Source organism: Brassica oleracea, chromosome C2 (genome assembly GCF_000695525.1).
Source record: "Brassica oleracea var. oleracea cultivar TO1000 chromosome C2, BOL, whole genome shotgun sequence".
Lineage (NCBI taxonomy): Eukaryota > Viridiplantae > Streptophyta > Magnoliopsida > Brassicales > Brassicaceae > Brassica > Brassica oleracea.
In genome coordinates, this window is record NC_027749.1 from 4,166,893 (window position 1) to 4,184,097 (window position 17,205).

The 17,205-nt window shown below is 32.2% G+C and overlaps 2 protein-coding genes across 5 annotated transcripts; both read right to left on the minus strand.

Moving 5' to 3' along the window:
* Nucleotides 1-5,147: 5,147 nt before the first annotated feature.
* LOC106322625 (serine/threonine-protein phosphatase 4 regulatory subunit 2) lies at nucleotides 5,148-8,135 on the minus strand. 3 transcript variants are annotated; one of them, XM_013760702.1, is made up of 8 exons: nucleotides 7,922-8,135; nucleotides 7,190-7,270; nucleotides 6,972-7,020; nucleotides 6,773-6,869; nucleotides 6,332-6,384; nucleotides 5,874-5,936; nucleotides 5,506-5,776; nucleotides 5,148-5,414 (listed from the first exon to the last, which is right to left on the minus strand). In XM_013760702.1, the coding sequence occupies exons 1-8, from the start codon at nucleotides 8,044-8,046 to the stop codon at nucleotides 5,353-5,355; spliced, it is 801 nt and encodes a 266-aa protein (XP_013616156.1). In that variant the 5' UTR covers nucleotides 8,047-8,135; the 3' UTR covers nucleotides 5,148-5,352. The 3 variants fall into 3 exon arrangements, with proteins under 3 accessions (XP_013616156.1, XP_013616159.1, XP_013616158.1); XM_013760705.1 differs by lacking the exon at nucleotides 7,922-8,135 and adding an exon at nucleotides 7,724-7,901; XM_013760704.1 differs by lacking the exon at nucleotides 7,922-8,135 and adding an exon at nucleotides 7,378-7,699.
* Nucleotides 8,136-14,383: 6,248 nt separating this feature from the next.
* Nucleotides 14,384-16,958, minus strand: LOC106322880 (suppressor of Mek1-like). 2 transcript variants are annotated; one of them, XM_013761027.1, is made up of 5 exons: nucleotides 16,689-16,958; nucleotides 15,855-16,329; nucleotides 15,613-15,768; nucleotides 15,358-15,531; nucleotides 14,384-15,282 (listed from the first exon to the last, which is right to left on the minus strand). In XM_013761027.1, the coding sequence occupies exons 1-5, from the start codon at nucleotides 16,800-16,802 to the stop codon at nucleotides 14,507-14,509; spliced, it is 1,695 nt and encodes a 564-aa protein (XP_013616481.1). In that variant the 5' UTR covers nucleotides 16,803-16,958; the 3' UTR covers nucleotides 14,384-14,506. The 2 variants fall into 2 exon arrangements, with proteins under 2 accessions (XP_013616481.1, XP_013616482.1); XM_013761028.1 differs by having other exon boundaries at nucleotides 15,358-15,528; nucleotides 16,689-16,956.
* Between the last annotated feature and the right edge of the window lie 247 nt (nucleotides 16,959-17,205).

A 17,205-nucleotide genomic window follows, 5' to 3' on the forward strand; every position in this document is an offset into this window, starting at 1 on the left:
AAACGAAATGTCGGTAGTAGGAAAAGTAGCATGACTACGTAGTTAATATTGAGTTTCTCGATGAAATGTTACTGTGTTTGGTATGGCCCCTCCATGATAAAATAAATAAGAGTACGTAGTGGTAGGTAAAATTCGTGGTTCACATATCTCGTAAAGGATCTGATGATGATATATGTGTGTGATTACGTTAGAAACCCAAACCCTAATTGCATATTTTGTCGGAAGCTCAAAGACTTATTCTTAGGTTCATCCCCTAGGTGAAAAAGTTCACCAACCAATAATATTTCATTATTTCATATTCGATATTTAAAAAAAAAAAAACAAAATATTGTCAAGTTATATTATATTTTTAAAACAAAAAGGTAAAAAAAAATGGTAGTTACAGAAAAAAAAAATTAAAAAAAATATTTTTAAACGTCGTCAGCAAAACACTAAACCCTAAATCCTAATCCCTAAACTTTAAATAGTAAAACCTAAATCCTAATCCCTAAACCTTAAATCGTAAACTCTAAACCCTTGGGTAAACCCTAAACCCTTGGATAAATCATAAACTTTAAATAAAAAACACTAAACAGTAAAACCCTAAACCCTTGAGTGTTTTAGTGTTTAGTGATTTTGATTTAGAGTTTAGGATTTATCCTAGAGTTCAGGGTTTACCCAAGAGTTTATGGTTTAGGATTTACGGTTTAGGGATTAGGATTTAGCGTTTAATGTTTTGCTGACGACGTTAAAAATATTTTTTTTGTAATTACTACTATTTTTTTATTATTTCTTTTTACTTTTTAATTTAAAAAACATAATATAATTTGACAATATTTTGTTTTCTTTTCTAAAAAATATCGAATATGTAATAACACAATCCTATTGGTTGGTGAATCTAGGTGAATCCAAGAATAAGTCTTAAATTCGAAATAAATGATATGATTTGGGCCGGAAGCGCATGTATAGATACTTTCGTTTTATATATCGGGATGCCGGTAAATCTATTAAAATATGGCACACACGTGTCTTTTGTTTGGTAGCTACAAACATAAGTAAATGGTTATTTTTTGTAGGTAACAGATCTCATATTATGACATTCAGTAATCGTCTTGAGTACTCTCTGTCTTGATTCTCTCATTAGACTTGTGTAGTTAGAGTAACAAGATGAAGAGAACAAAAAGCATGTGTATGGGTTCAATTTTGTAAGAGCATGAACATCCCAAAGTTAAAATGTGGATTCCACTGATACATGGATCCTCAAAGTTAAAATGTGGATTCCACTGATACATGGATCCTACAAAAATTTAAAAACCACTCTCCAAAATCACCAAATAAAGATAGTAATTGGGGGATTTTGGCATTGTTTACAGACCCTACCGACACGTGACGATCCGCGATTGGTTTATTTTTATTTATTTTTTTTAGAAAAAAAAAAACTTTAAGGTTCCCTTGCGATAATCATAGTCTAAGAGTCTCTAACTATAAATATTAAATAGTAACTAAAGAAAAATCTTTGCAAAAGAGATAAAAAAAATCAATAACCATCTCTTTTTTAAGGACTCCCATTATTACTGAAAAACAGTAAACCTGTAAAACCATATGTTATTTTTCTATTGATACAATTTTCTCTTATATTTAAAATTTTAATCATTAACCAAATAATTAATAATACAATAATATAGATATTTAGTTTTGAGAAACTGAACGTTGATGATGCTCTTAAAAGAATATTTAATCTTGAAAAATAGATAACAATCAGAAGCAGTAAAATAGCTAGACACTAAGGGCATATGATAAAAATAGATTGTTACTTATGCGATTTGAACATTTACAAATTCTAACAATATACTCAATACACAATATTAAATATTATGATTTATAAATAAAAAAATCTCTATTATTTTATTTTCATATAATTTTATAATATATATATATATATTTTTTACCATCAACTTATATTAATGAATCGAGTTTACAAAGTCTTTGTGTAAAGCTTCTGTTATGAAAGTAGGAATGTAAAAGAAAGATTCATAAGAAGTATCATTGTGTATATTAACTTTTGCCAATTTATCAGCCACCTCATTTCCTGTACGTTTAGTCCATCTGAACTTAGCCTCCTTAAACTTTGTGCTCCACCATCTTACTTCTCGAGTCCAGTTATAAACTCCAAAATTTAAAGCGTTTCCATTGAGAATATCCATCATCTTCTTGTCGTCTCCTTCAAATATAACTTTGGCCGCGACACCAATATATATATATATATTAAAAAGAAAAGAATAAGGTAAAATTAATTATGCGAGCGAATCAGCTCATTAATATAAAGAAGCAACCCTTTATATATGAATATTCTGGTGGGAAGACTCGTTCCTGAAATCCTTTGGAACAATCCTTTGGATCTCTTTCAAATTATCTCCTCCGAATCAACCTTCTGTCGTCTGGTCTTCTCTTCGAGTTCTTATTTTCTCTCCTTATTTTCTCTCCTTATCTTACAATGAAGGAGACAAGGCAATAGGGAGATGAGATTGTAATAAATAGGAAAATGGAATAGCTGAGGATGAACCACCGAGCAAGTATTGTGATGGTGGTTGGTAACACTCTGTCGTTGAACTTTCGTATGTTTGACGTGACAAAATATATCATATTATATAGAGTTTATTTGACATTTTGTTATTTCAAATTGGTTAAACCCCTTTTGTGCACAAAAAAAAAAATTGGTTAAACCCCTTCCCCCCCGAAAGGAGAGTATACCCGTTGAAAAGTATTATCCAAATTCGGAAAATGTTATGAGACTGAATCGGCAACCGTACTTCGTGCCATAACAGGGAGCGGCTATTCTTTAAAGAATATCTACGGGAATAAAGTGACAGCCTTTTTTTATGGAAGAGAAAGAACAAAAGAGTAGTGTATTGATTTTGCAAAGCGACATGTTTCTTCGTTTGTACAAATATTTTTCATAACAGAAGATTTGTATACTACTTTAAGTAATCAGTCGAATATTTTAAACTAAAAGAGTAACTATCATTTCAAAAACGGAAATGAAATGTCGGTAGAATGAGTTAATGTTAATGTTAAGTTTCTCGATGAAATGTTGCTGCGTTTTGGTATGGCCCCTCCATGATAAAACAATATAAAAATAAATAGGAGTACGTAACTAGTAGTATGTTGTTGTGGTAGGTAAAATTAGTGGCTCGTAATCACATGGAACTTCTCGTAAAAGCTCTGTTTAATAGACTAATAGTTGGTGGTGTGTTATTGCCTTATTGGTTCCTCTGATAGTATATACTTCTCTATGGTCATTGTTCTATACATTCTCGTTTTCGTTGCTTATAACATGTTTGCTTTCGAACCTTATTATGCAGGATTCAGTGTTGAGAAAGTTGAGTACAAAAGTGTGATGATCACGGTTTGGGATGTTGATGGCCATGAGAAACTCAAACCTCTTTGGAGGCATTACTTTAATAACACTGATGGACTTGTCACTTGTACGTTGTATATAGCTTCTCTTGCGTTTCTGCATTCTCTGAAATAGTACTTGTGTTCAGTGCTGTGCAAAGGTTTTCGTGGGGACCGAGGCGAATTAAAAAAAATTTACATGATATCTTTTTTTGAAAATAATTCTATTTAAATTCGAATTATATAAAATATTTTTTTTTGAAAAAACATATAAATATAACACTAAAAAGTTTTGATTTATTACCTAAACATTTTCTAAATTTTCTGCACCAGACTTTTATAAACTAAAAAATAAAATAATGATCAAAAGTAGGAATTAGTAATATAAAAACAAAAATACAAATTTTGGATTGAAATGTTGGTCGCTGTTAAAAAGCTAAATCTTAGCGTTTAAATTAAATGCAATAAACTATATATTCAAAATATTATAATTTGTTAATCAAATTCTATAAATATATAAAATAAATCTAACTCATAACTATACCAAGATGAAAATGTGGATCAAATATTTACAGTTAACTAGAAGTAGAATCTTTATAGTTTTACATAAAATATAGTAAAATTGATCATAAATTAGTTTTTTTAAATAGAAGTCGAATTTAGAATCAAATAATAATAGAAATCTAACTAAAAGAATACATTAACTACCATGTAAAAAAAATTGTAATTAGGGGCCCTTAAAATTTTACAAAATTTGGGGGCCAAACATAAGTCGAATTAAGAATCAAATAATAATAAAAATCTAACTAAAAGAATACATTAACTACCATTTAAAAAAAAATTGTAACCAGGGGTCCTTAAAATTTTACAAAATTTGGGGCCCTAGGCAAATGCCTTTTTCATTAAGCTGTAAGCAAAGCTCTGCTTGTGTTGTGCCCATCTCGTATTTCTTTGGTTATAGTATTTGCATGGTATAGTAAGTGGACCCTAACATGCGCTTCAAGATATACGTGGTAGACTATTTGAACCGAGAGAGGATTGGAAAAGCAAAGCAAGAATTTCAGGGTTTATTTTTTATCTGTCTTTTCAGAAGACGTTACTTAACATGCTCTCTTATTTCCTCATAAGATCATAAAAGTCCCATTGATGATCAACAGTATCATCCTCGTGTTTGAAAACAAAAAAGACTTGGTAACATCGAGCTTTAGTCTTGTTTTGGCTTCTTTCTCGCCTACGTTATTTAATCCATGCTGAATATCCGAGAGGAGAGCCATGTCACCGAGAGAAGTATGTAACGGACTTTATGAAGGCTTGGACTGTTTATCATCCACGCTTAAGGATGTCAAAGCCGCTGGGTTCACCTCCGTTGGACACATGTTCTAACTCTTTCAAATTATATTATTTATAAAGACCCGCCAGGCTAACCTTAACAATAACTCCAGTCTCGACTTGAAAAAGTTCTTTTTACTCCTTGCAGGTATTAAGGCAGTAATATTGAAAATCAGAATCTACGAAATACTTTTGTTAGGGGAAGACTCAGCCTCTCTCGGTGACATTATTATAGACTCAGACTGCTTTTTGGATTTTGGATCATGCTGCCATGCCATTATAGCTTTCATTGTATAGACTATCATCATCTGAAAACCTTGCCTTTGGTAAATAATATATTCCTTTCAAATCATGATTTTGTTGTGTATACAACCAAGGTAACTTTTCTATACATTTTACACTCGTAATATATTTTATTTTTTTTGGTGGATTCATTCAGGCAATTCATTTCAAAATATTTTTCTGTCTTTGAATTTGAGAATCGATCAACCTTATGATCCAAAAATCTACACACAAACAACAGAAACCTTCATAAAACTAATACAGTGAAAGATGATCCAAGAATGTCTCCTCTTAGAACAAACATTATATTCGAGGTCAGTTTTCAAAGCTGATCGTTCAAACTCTCGTCTCTCGAAGCATAAAGGTTCAAGGCAACGGTGAATCTCCCTCCCCGGCAGCCATTGAATCCGATGATGGTTCTGCAGCATCTAGAGAAAACAAGAAAATTAACAGCTCAGGACGATAAGCAAATACATGTCCAAGAAACTGACAAAACGAACAAAAAACTTATATACTTACTGGTTTCACTTGGCTTCTCACTCTCACTAGCTGTCGTCATTGTCTCTGATGGTTCATCGATAGTTTCCATGTCAATAGTCATTGCGTCATCAACATCTGCTTCTTCTACCTCTGTCATTATCTCGTCCTTGTCCCCTCCCACTGCTTCAGTTCCATTTTGTGTCCAATTTGCTGCAGCACTCCCCGTGTCTTCCGTTGTTGCGTTTGCATTCTCAGTGGTTTCTAATTGTGGGTCCGTGCTGATGGATAGCATAGAAGTAACCAACAGATTCTGCAAAAAATGTCCGAAAAAATCAACAAAGACATGTTTATATCAGGTATAAAATCACGATTCACGAAGGTAATCAATCATTTCATATATGTACTACCTTTTCTAAAGCAAGAGCGAGCTTTGAGAGCTTCGGGTAGATACTCCTTGCAGCCAAAAGGATCTGTTGAACACAAATAAACCAACAAGCTTTGTGGTTATAAACTTATATAACAAATAAGAGAGGAGGTTTTATATGACGCTAGCATAGCATACGTTGACAATTACAGCTTTTACAAGAGTTACAAATGGCTAATATTTGGTCTGCTGGTTCTAGTAAGACGAGAAGAAACTTTTAAACATAGAACAATCCTGGTATACCATAGAATTTTAAGGAAATGAGTTGGTTTAGCAATCGATGAGGATGTAGAACAACAGAATGAAGGTGTGCAGTCGACTGATTCTTTTTCATTTACACTACCACGCAAGTGACTTTTTCTATTAAATCATGGTGAGTTAATAAGAACATGATATCTCCTACATTGACGTAAACCACGATGAGCAACCACATCTACTTACCTCACAGAGTCTCTGCAGTGTAAATGGAGGACCTTCGTCGAAATTAAGAAGGGCTACAAAAAACAAGACAAGAACAAATCAAAGGTCTGTGTAAAGAAAAAAGAACAGACAGAGTTGTAGAAGCATATATAAATCTGGAAAGGGTCAGAAGTCAGAACAACAAGAATCAGCTTTAACAACTGGAATGTATATCCCCTGACACAAGTCTCAGCATATGTTTTCATACGATGACAAACCACTACATTTCATTTACACAAGTTACTTTACTGATTATTCGCAGAGCGTTTAGTGATGATAATTTTGAGAAAAGAGGATTATTGGAGTTATAGCTAAGTCTATTTGGAGTTATAGCTAGTCGAGATATGTAACCCAAACGCTAAAATACAATACTTTTATTTTTGCAATCAAAGCAACAAAACCAACAAATGAGTAGATATTGACCTTCATCCAATCGATTAACGAGCTGTGAATACGTTTCTCCTAGGGCTTTCTTTTGTTGTTCGTCCGTCATCTTTGCTTCAGGGTATTCTGACAGAACCTTTAGAGCGCACCGTATAGAAAGTGAGATAGAGTAATCATCGGGATGACTGTAGAATGATAATATGTATTCTAAGCACAATGCTAATGTACCTGAACATACCTTCTTCAACCACCACGACAGCATTCCCTTCAGTTTCTCCCAATCCTGCCTGTAGTATTACAAGGTAAGATAGTAGTCAACTATATGTAGGTATCCAGACCCTTAAACCTAGAATTAGTCAGAAAGAAAGCCACTCATAAACTCATTTAACTCTCTATATACACAATCGGTAAGGATAAGATACGATGCCAGTTATTAAAAAAAAAAGTGGCATTTACCAGAACTTTCCCCTTGATGCTACCGCTTCTAATACACCCTTTACTTCTTCCTCAGACATTTCTGCTTCCTGCACAGCCACTCTGCAATAACAATATCAACCTGTTTTAGCAAAGAAACTAAGTAATATGAAATGAGTGAATTGACACCTGAACAAAAAAAAAAAAAATCTGGGAAGAGAACCACCAACATAAGAAATTATGATGGTCAAACACAGAGACACCAATGGAATCATAACAAATAATGAAGCTAGAACCTCGTGAACTCCTCATCTTGCAACCAACGAGCCTATGGTGAACCAAATATAATAAACCTGAGTGTGATGTTCATCTTGCATCATCCTAAAATATACATACAAGATCACGATACAAAGCTTAAACCAGATCTAAACCTCGAAACTGGTGGCATCATCTTGCAACTAACCAGCCTATGGTGAACCAATCATAGACCTGAGTGTTGGTTCTTGCATCATCCTAACTATACATACAAGCTGATAATATCATGCAACCAGTAATACAGAGCGTAAATCAGATAACCTAGATCCGGAGCCAGACAATCGAAGACGTAGAGGTGACTCGTCGATTCGATTCGATTCGATTCGAAACGAAACATTTCTTCATATACATCTCAAGTACATTATATGAACTAGCATATCTACAGTTAGGGAGATTGGTAGAGAGAAATCAAGAGCACAAGCAAGCAAGAGTGATGGAGATTGGTAGAGAGAAACGAACGGATGTTCGATGCTTTGGGGGAGTAAGGCGTGGTCCTGGAGAGGAGCACCGTCACTGGGAGGAGGAGGAGGAGGGACGGAGGAAGTGTCGGGAGCTTCATGATCCGATGATGATTGCATCTCCATTTTTGGCTTCGAGAGCAAATCTCCGAGTAATAACCCTAAAAATCCTGAACTGAACGCCGGGTAAAGAGGAGGAGGCGTTTTCAATTTCGATCCGACCCGACCCGGATACTAATTATCAGAAAAGTTAAATATTATTACTATTTATTATTTTATTACATGGTTTCATATACGAGTAGTTTATGAGTGAAAAGACCTAACTTGACCTACTAAAAGGTAACTGGTGATTTAGATTTTAGTTAGATGGATTTTAATTGGTTTCGTTTTTGAAATTCAAAAATTAGTGGTGGGCCCAATGTGAAACTTAACCCTTTATTCTTTTCATTAACTAAAAGCGAGTTCAAATTTTTTATTTTTATTGGTTTCGTAACTGGTACCGAGCCAAAATAATTATGAAACTTAGAAAGAGAGGAAGAAGAAACGAGACGACGGCGAATTCCGGTGAAAGAGAATCTCAGAAAGTTTCTCGGAGAAGGATGTCGAGGATACGCAACCGGCATGGAAAAGAGAAGGACGAGGTGAGTGTCCTAACATTTGTGTGCTTGCTGCAGATCTTAAGGCAGTATGTATTTGATGTTTCTGGGTTTTTTGTAGGAGCAAACACGACGGAGGTTGAGGATCTATTGGTGGTGAGAGACGCACAACAGAACGCCGCAGATGTCTACGGTAAGTGTTTTGAATTCTTTTGTTTTATTTGTGTTTTTGTAGAGAAGAAAAAAACATATCTCTGTTTACTTTCAAAACCGCCAATGGTGGCGGAATTTCAACCGAGCCGGTGAAGGATGCAGTGGCATCACGACATAGACGATTGGGGAACCAACGGGTAAACATTTTGGTGGAGAAGATCTATTACGATCTGGATATAATTTGTCCAAATTCGAAAATTAAAATTGGATTTTTTTTTTTTTTGATTTTGGGTTCTAATCAGTTAAGATATATAATATTTGTAATCCGGAGGTAAAAAAGCAAAAATAATGAAGATTGCATGATAAAAATCAATGGTGGCTTTGAGATATATTTGCAGGAAACACAGAAAACTCTAATATGGAGAAGATGAAATTATTACAAAATTTCCACTAATTAAAAGAAAATTTAAAGAAAAATTTAGAAGACGTGGATGTGTACATAATGTTAGTGTACACGATTACATTGGATGACCACATGGATGTGTACATAATTTAGATGACGTGAATGTGTACATAAATTGTGTATGTACATTTGTTCGTGTACACGAGTACATTGGGTGACCACGTGGATGTGTAGATTATCAAAGCTAAAAATCATTAGATATGCATAACACACAAAATCATGTGTACACTATTGTCATATACACCATCTTCAGTTTGACTTCATGTTTTATTATCCACAAGTACAATGTTTCACATGTACACATAGTAACTTATACAATAATACACATGAACGCCATAAGAATTTATTTGCAAATTATAAACAGTTGGGGCATAAACAAAATAAAACAAAACGGCATGGACCAATGTTGAAAATCAGAACATTCACTAGGTCCGGATTGCACAAAAAAATTGGTCTTACATGTGGATGTCTATGCATCAGTGTACACATGGACACTATTATAGAAGTGAATCATTGTACATGATAGTAAATTTTGTATCTCCACGTGAACATAATATGGTTGTACACATTTTGAAACTTGCAAAATTTATCCAATTTAATTTGGTTGATGCGTAGACGAGAAGATTATAGACTAGTAAAAGTATAAATCTCATTTAAAATTTCCACATATACAATGTTGTAATGAAAACATCCACATGAACAAAAGGATGTGTGCAAACTAGCTGTACATTGGATTACATATCCACATGTACAAAAGGGCGTTCAACCTTTCTTCCTTGCATATTATACACCCTCATGAATTCTTCATATTAAAGTAGCTCAATAATGAACATATCTACATGTTTGTTTACCAATATTGACATGTACATTTTACCATGGTGAAAAATTAAATTAGACATTTACGAATTTATAAAGAAAGAAACTTGGTTTTGGATGGTTATTTTTTTGTTATGTAGCGTGTTGTACACTTGAGATGTTTTATGTACATCATGTTCGTGTACACCAAAGATGATGTACACCACCATCGGAGATGCACCTTCACATATTTAAAAAGATAAATCGTGTAATAGAGAAAATTATTTCGTGTGTACATGTACAGTCTAATGGATAGTGTACACTTTGATGATAGTGTATGGACATATTTCAAAAAAATTACAAATGTAGAAAACATTTTGAAATGCATTATATCTTGAAATATTAAAAGTAGCTCAATAATTAACATATATACATGTTTGTTTACCAATATTGACATGTTCATTTTACCATGGTGCAACATTCAATTAGACATTTACGAATTTATATAGAAAGAAACTTGGTTTTGGATGGTTGTTTTCTTGTTATGTAGCGTGTTGTACACTTGAGATGTTTTATGTACATCATGTTCGTGTACACCAAAGATGTTACCATCGGAGATGCACCTTCACATATCTCTAAAGATAGATCGTGTAATAGAGAAAATGATTTCGTAAATTTTTTTTTGAAAAAATAAATTTAAGAAGAAGATTTCAGTTTTCTAAGAAACTGAGTATTAGGAGGAAGAATGCGAAGGGGAACGGAAGATGGACTCACTTTATTTTTCATGTATTTTAATCATTAAATATATAAATGAAATTGACTTTTTCCAATACTATATATCTGAACTGTCGAGGTTATAAACCATAAAAGAGATCCAAGGGTTGTGAAATGAGACAGATATAAATCTTGTCATAAAATCAAAAATAATATGGGCCATTGGGAAGGGAGTGAGATGCGCGGTTGTGATGTTTTCCCGCTAATATTACATTTAGTTAGTAACTAGGATAGTCAGATGTTAGCGAGTTAGTTTAGAAAAGGAAGAAGCTGTGAGGATAAAGTGTGCTAGTAGATGAAACTGCCTAGAGTGTTATAAATAATTTAAAACTGTCCTAGAGTATAATTATTTCAATAAGTTAAGAAAAGTGCTCGAGGAGCAATAAGTGACTTTTGGTGTAATAAAAAGTCATAAAGTGACCTAGAGTGAAAATAACTCTACTATTAAATTCGAAACATGACCTATTGATATAGGTATGGTCTAACTATTTTAGTACAATTAAAAAAAAATTCTTATTAATCATTTAAAAAAATATTATAAAAAGAAAAACATAGATATAACTGAAAACACAAATATAAAAATTTAAAATTTAAAAAATATAAAACAAAAAATATACCCGCATTTTTAAGATCGAATCAGAATCTAGTATATCTATAAAGTTATACCTTCTCCCCAACTTTCTTTCCTATAATTAGTTATGTCAATATCCATTCTTCTTAAAAAATCCAAGAACTAAGCCCATATCATCCAGCTTCTTATTGGTTTGAACCACTTAATTTCTTGAAAGAATACATTGTTATCGTTATGCCACTGATATTTAATTTTAATATTATTTATTTAAATTAAACATCATAATTTTCCATATAGTTATGATAATTGATACTATCCATTTTTTGTAAATAATATTAATTCTATTTTGAAAGTTATACTCTTCATTTAATTTGAATATTATTTTTCTTGCATAGTATTATTTAAAGATCTAATATGAATATATACATGAAAATTAAAAAAAATAATGTTTACTATATCATGTTTTACATAATATCGATATGCTAATTTCTAATGTTCACAAATATTTTTAAATTTATCCTAAAATAAAATTTAGATATAAAATAAATAGAAATACATACTATCATAAGTTATTAATAACGAAAAGAAATAAATAGTTTAATATCAATAAATTTTGCTTTCTCTATTACCATTATTTCATTTTTTTCAAATGACATAATAAAAATTTCATCAAAGTCTAAGAAATTACAAGTTTTTTCACCTTTATATAATATTAAAAGCATGAGTTATTTAATAAAATTAAGAAACGTGATATTTTTTTTGTTTTTAGCAATCATCCGATATCGGATCGTGGTTTAATAGTGGGGTTTTAGATTTTTTAAAGGATTTTATTATATTTTTAATTAAAAAAATCATTAAATCTGAACCGGATTATACACAGTTCGCCGGATCTATCGGTTCAACCACAGTTTGGGTCGGATATGAAAAATTGCTTGAAAATTAAAATGGTAAAAATATATTTACGCTTTAAAAGCTATAAATCCAGTTCAATTCACTAATAGAACAAATTAAAAAAAAATTTAATAAAAGTTATAAATTCAGTCAATTTTTTTCAAAATGTTAAAAATATATTCGCGCTTTAAAAGCGCGGATCAAAATCTAGTTAATACTTTAAAGTGATGCATTTTAACTAGCTTCTAATTTATAGTGTACATATTTGGTTATAGTTATTTTTTTCATTTAGGAGCTTCAAGACTATGCATTCTAATTAGCTTCTAAACTTTCAATAAACCTAACCCATAAACAAACTTGAGTAGTAAACTTAATTATTTTTTGAATTGGTGTGAAAAAGTCAAAAGATTCAAGGGAAATTGGAAAATAGTATTAAATTTGTAGTAAAATTGAATTCCCCTATAAACAACCACTCTTGTTTATTTACAATTATTTTATGGTAAATAAATTAGAAATTTATTTTATTTATTTTACATGGTATATAATTAAATTTAACTGATATTAAACATATATATATATATAGTATATTTTAATTTGACTATCTATTAAATAAGGTTTCCTACTCTTATGATTTTATAATTATTTATATTTTTTTATAACAAAAATTTTAAACTGCGTATAACAAAATTTGCAAGAGATTCTTGATAGTTTAGTAATCCATAATCGTTTTTAACAATTCAATTTAAATTTCAAACTTAAAATTTCAAGTTTTCGATACTTGTTCAATGCAAATTTTGAAATTAAAATATATATGTAAGCTTATATGGTATAAATTAAACGTTATTAAAATATATTAAAATATTTTAATATGAATATCTATTTAATAAGACTTTATACTCATTGGGTTTCATTTACATCTTGTTATAACAAATATATAATTTAAAAAAAAAATTAAAATATAACATATACAAAAATATAAATTTTATTGTATGATTAATTTGATTATTAATTTTATTTTAATAATACAAATTTAAGGAAAATAATAGAAGATACATGAATTGTTATCATTTTTTTTAATTCAAATCATTAGTTGTTTTATTCATTTTAAATACATTAGTTTTATGGTTAGTTTTATGAAAAATATAGTATATGCTTAGATTAATCAATCTATTTAAGATTATAAAAAGGGAAATTTCCATAAAAATACCCAACTAAATTTTGTTAAGCTTTTTAAAACCCTATTTTTTTTTGCTACCCACTTTAATGCCCCAACTTATTACTTTTCTCATTTTAACTTTGTTTATTTTAATCAAAAAGGTTAATAAGATTCAAATGGAATTTAAAAAAACTCTAAAATTCACAAAACAATCTTAAAAATTCTTGTTTTATTTTAAGTTGTATAATAAAAGTATACTAAGTTTAAATATCAAATTTAGTTTATTTTTGAAAATAAAAACAAATTTATTTATTTTTCCTTTAAAATTAAGTTTTTATAAGTTTAAAATTTTATTCATAATTTATTTATTTTCTTTCCTATGACTTAAAATAAAAATAGGAATTTTAAAGTTTTTACCTAAAATTTTGGATAATTTTTAAAATTTTGTTTGAAACTTATTAATATTTTTGATTAAATATAAAAGTTTGGGTATAAAATATACACAGTTTAAAAAGTGTATGCATTAAAATGGGCAAAATAATAGTTGGAGTATTAAAGTGGGTAGCGAAAAAATTTAGGTTTTAAAAAGCTTTAAAAAATAGGTTTTAAAAAGCTTTAAAAAATTTAGCTGGACATTTTTATGGAATTTTCCTTTATAAAAATAAAAAATAATTGTAGCGATGATAATTATATCTCCCAAGAAATTGGGCTTCAGCCCGTCTATAAAAATCAAGTCTCCCCGTCTAAACCTTCTTCTTTGCTGTTTTTGACATTTATGTAATAGTTAGTGGGCCCCTTTATTTATCTATGTAAAAAAAAACTGAATCTTGTTTTGTAAAATTGTTCAGTTTTGATGCATTGCTCAAGCTTCAGTATACATAGTGAATCGTGAGTTACGGAGACCGAATATATTGAAACTGATATAGATAAGTGAAAGTAATAGATAATACTGAGACTGAAGCTCAGGTCACAAGAAAATTATACTTTGTTTTTATAATGATAAAAAAAAAGATGGAAGATCTTTACCAATTTTGTTCCTTAATTTGAAAAAAAAAATTCTTAATTTGAAATTTTGTTCAAACCGAAATTATTATCAAAAGAAACACATCGATTTTCAATCTTTTTATGTTTGAGATAACATCAACAACAACAAAAGAAACACATTTTTTGAATCACCATTCACCACACTACTCTGCAATCTGATTATTCCCAGGCAACATCTGCAATGCTGTTCTGTTGTTACTGCCGTTTATAGAAAGTTCCCTCACCATCTTCACAAGTTTCCTGATGCTAACATCTTTCAAGTTCTCTTCATCGAACTCCACCTTCTTCTTCTGCTTCTTAGCCTCAGCGTTGATCTCTCCATTGTCACTAACACTCACCATCATCTCCATGTTGTTCTCCTTGTTATTGTTGTCGACACTGACCAGCTTCACAGCCGAGTTCTTTGATGGGGTTGTTGCTGCTGATTTGTTTGGTCTCGGAAACTGAGCTGAGATTGATTCTGCTGCGAATGGAGATAGTGGAGCTGTTTTGACTTCAGCCTCTTCCAGCAGAAGAGAAGGAGAAGTTGGAGCAGTTACAGAACCTTCTGATTCGGATAAAATCATCTCTTCCTCAGCTATATCAGATCCCTGTACGGCTCGGTTTGAATCAGCCTCAGAGATAGTGTCGTCTGAGTCAACACCAGAATCATCTTCTTCAGATTCAGTTTGGTCCACCATTGCAGCTTCATCAAAAAAGTTGATTTTCACAGTCTCTGAATCATTCCCCTGAATCTCCTTTTCTGTTTCTTGGTGGCCGACTTGGCTTGAATCAGCTTCAGAGATAGTGCTGTCTGAGTCAACACCAGAATCTTCTTCTTCTGGTTCAGTTTCTGAATCACCATCAGGTTGGTCGACAACTGTTTCTTCATGGAAAATGTTCACTTTCTCAGGCTCGAGAGCTTGAATGTCCTTCAACTCTGCGAAAGAAAAGGCATTTTGATTTATGATATGTAAACTAAAAAAATGGTTACGGCTCTTTAGTTGTTGCGTACCTTTGTTATCATTGTTTGTCTCGGTGCTGGCATGTTCCAAGACAGGAATCTCACCAAGATCAATAATCTCTTGATCATTATCATTCTTCTTCGAACCTTCCTCACAAATAGCTTCATTAGCCTGCAATGTTTCTTCTTGTTTGTCTTCTTGGACTAAATTTTTCTCTGATTCTGCTAAAGAAAGCCATGTAATTTAGAAATGCAAAACAAGAGAATAACAGACAACATTATTTTGTATACGAATGCTTGCATTACCTTTTTCATCAGTCATAACTTCCATGGTCTCAGTGTTTCCAACAGATATCTCAAGACCTCCAGTGACCTGGTCACTGTTCTCCCATTCTTTCTCCATGGAAGCACTTAAATCTCTACCTGGGATAACTTCAGCTTCCTCACTTCTCTCCTCTGAACCTACATATTCACATAAACGCATTATAAACCAACCAATTCACCTGATGCACAAGCATCATAAGAGAGAGAAGGCTTTTGTATCTAACCATCCGGATTCTTCTCCTGAGCAGCTACTTTTTGCTCTGTTTCTTTAGTCATCAAACTCAAATCAGCCATACATTTCTCCAAAAGCCTGGTTGATCTCCTCGTGCTGTACGCAGACTGAACCAACTCACCCTTCTTACTCTCCTGAACTTTACTCTTACAAGAAGCTGCTGCTGAAGCCTTTCTCGTGCTCCGTGCCGCAGGAGTTTTAGCCACACTGACTTCAATCTTGACATTGCTAGTCTTCGATTCTTCATCAACATTTTCTTGTTCCATTTCTCCATGCAGAGACTTGCTCTTCAAACGACAAGAACGGTTCACCACCACCAACTGTGACGAAGACTGAGGTTCAGCTTTCATCGCAGTCTTCCTTCGAGTTGTTCTAGCTGCAGTACTCGGTGGGAGCTTGGCTACACTGGCTGGAGACTGAAGAACATTGGCGTCGTTCTGATTCATGTATTCATCAAGACCTTCAACCTATCAAATCCCAAAGAATCACAGAAACAAATCATTAGTTATGCAAATACACATTGATCTCCATGAGATCAAATCACAGAATCTCTATCACTTTGACGCATGAGTCTTATTAGATCCGATCATGAACGATCTCAATCAGATCAGGCAGCGATCAACCCGAACAAACAAAAAAAAAACTGAGATCTAGAATCATCGAGAGAAAATCTAAGAGTAGTTCTCGCTCCTATTCGATTTCGACTAACTAAACGATCAGATCACGATCTCAATCAGCTCCGATTCATATTACATTGAGTATTGACGAAATCGATCTTCGTTTGAAGATGACGATGCAACGAGCTATCGGAGGAAGAAGAACTTACGATCTCAAGAGATTTGAGAGCATCGGCCATGGCGAGATTGGTCATGTTGGCTGGGATCTTGTTCCTCTTGCAGAGAAATTGAAGGTCTCTTCTGAGAAGGCTGTGGAAATCCATCTTCGCGAGCTTGAGTGAGCGATTGATTGGGAGAGAGAGAGAGAGAGATAGTGACAGAGAAGAGAAAACAAGATGTTTTATGATTTGGCTATGGAATCGGAGGGATGAGGTGCATTTATACCCTCTTTAACGAAGAGATGCCAGTGAATGTAATCCTAAGATTGGAATTGAACGTTGGGAGCGGTTGGTTTTGAATTTTGAATTTTTTGGAAATTAATATTTCTTTATTAAGCATATTTAAAAAATAAAAAAAACCACCACATGAATATTCCGAAAAAGGAATTACAAAAAAAAAATACGATTATGTATATGGCCCATATTGGTATAAAATGAAAGTGTTGTTATGAGCCATTAAAACGGTAAGGCCCATATAAATAGCAAAATAACGATCTTTTTTTATAAC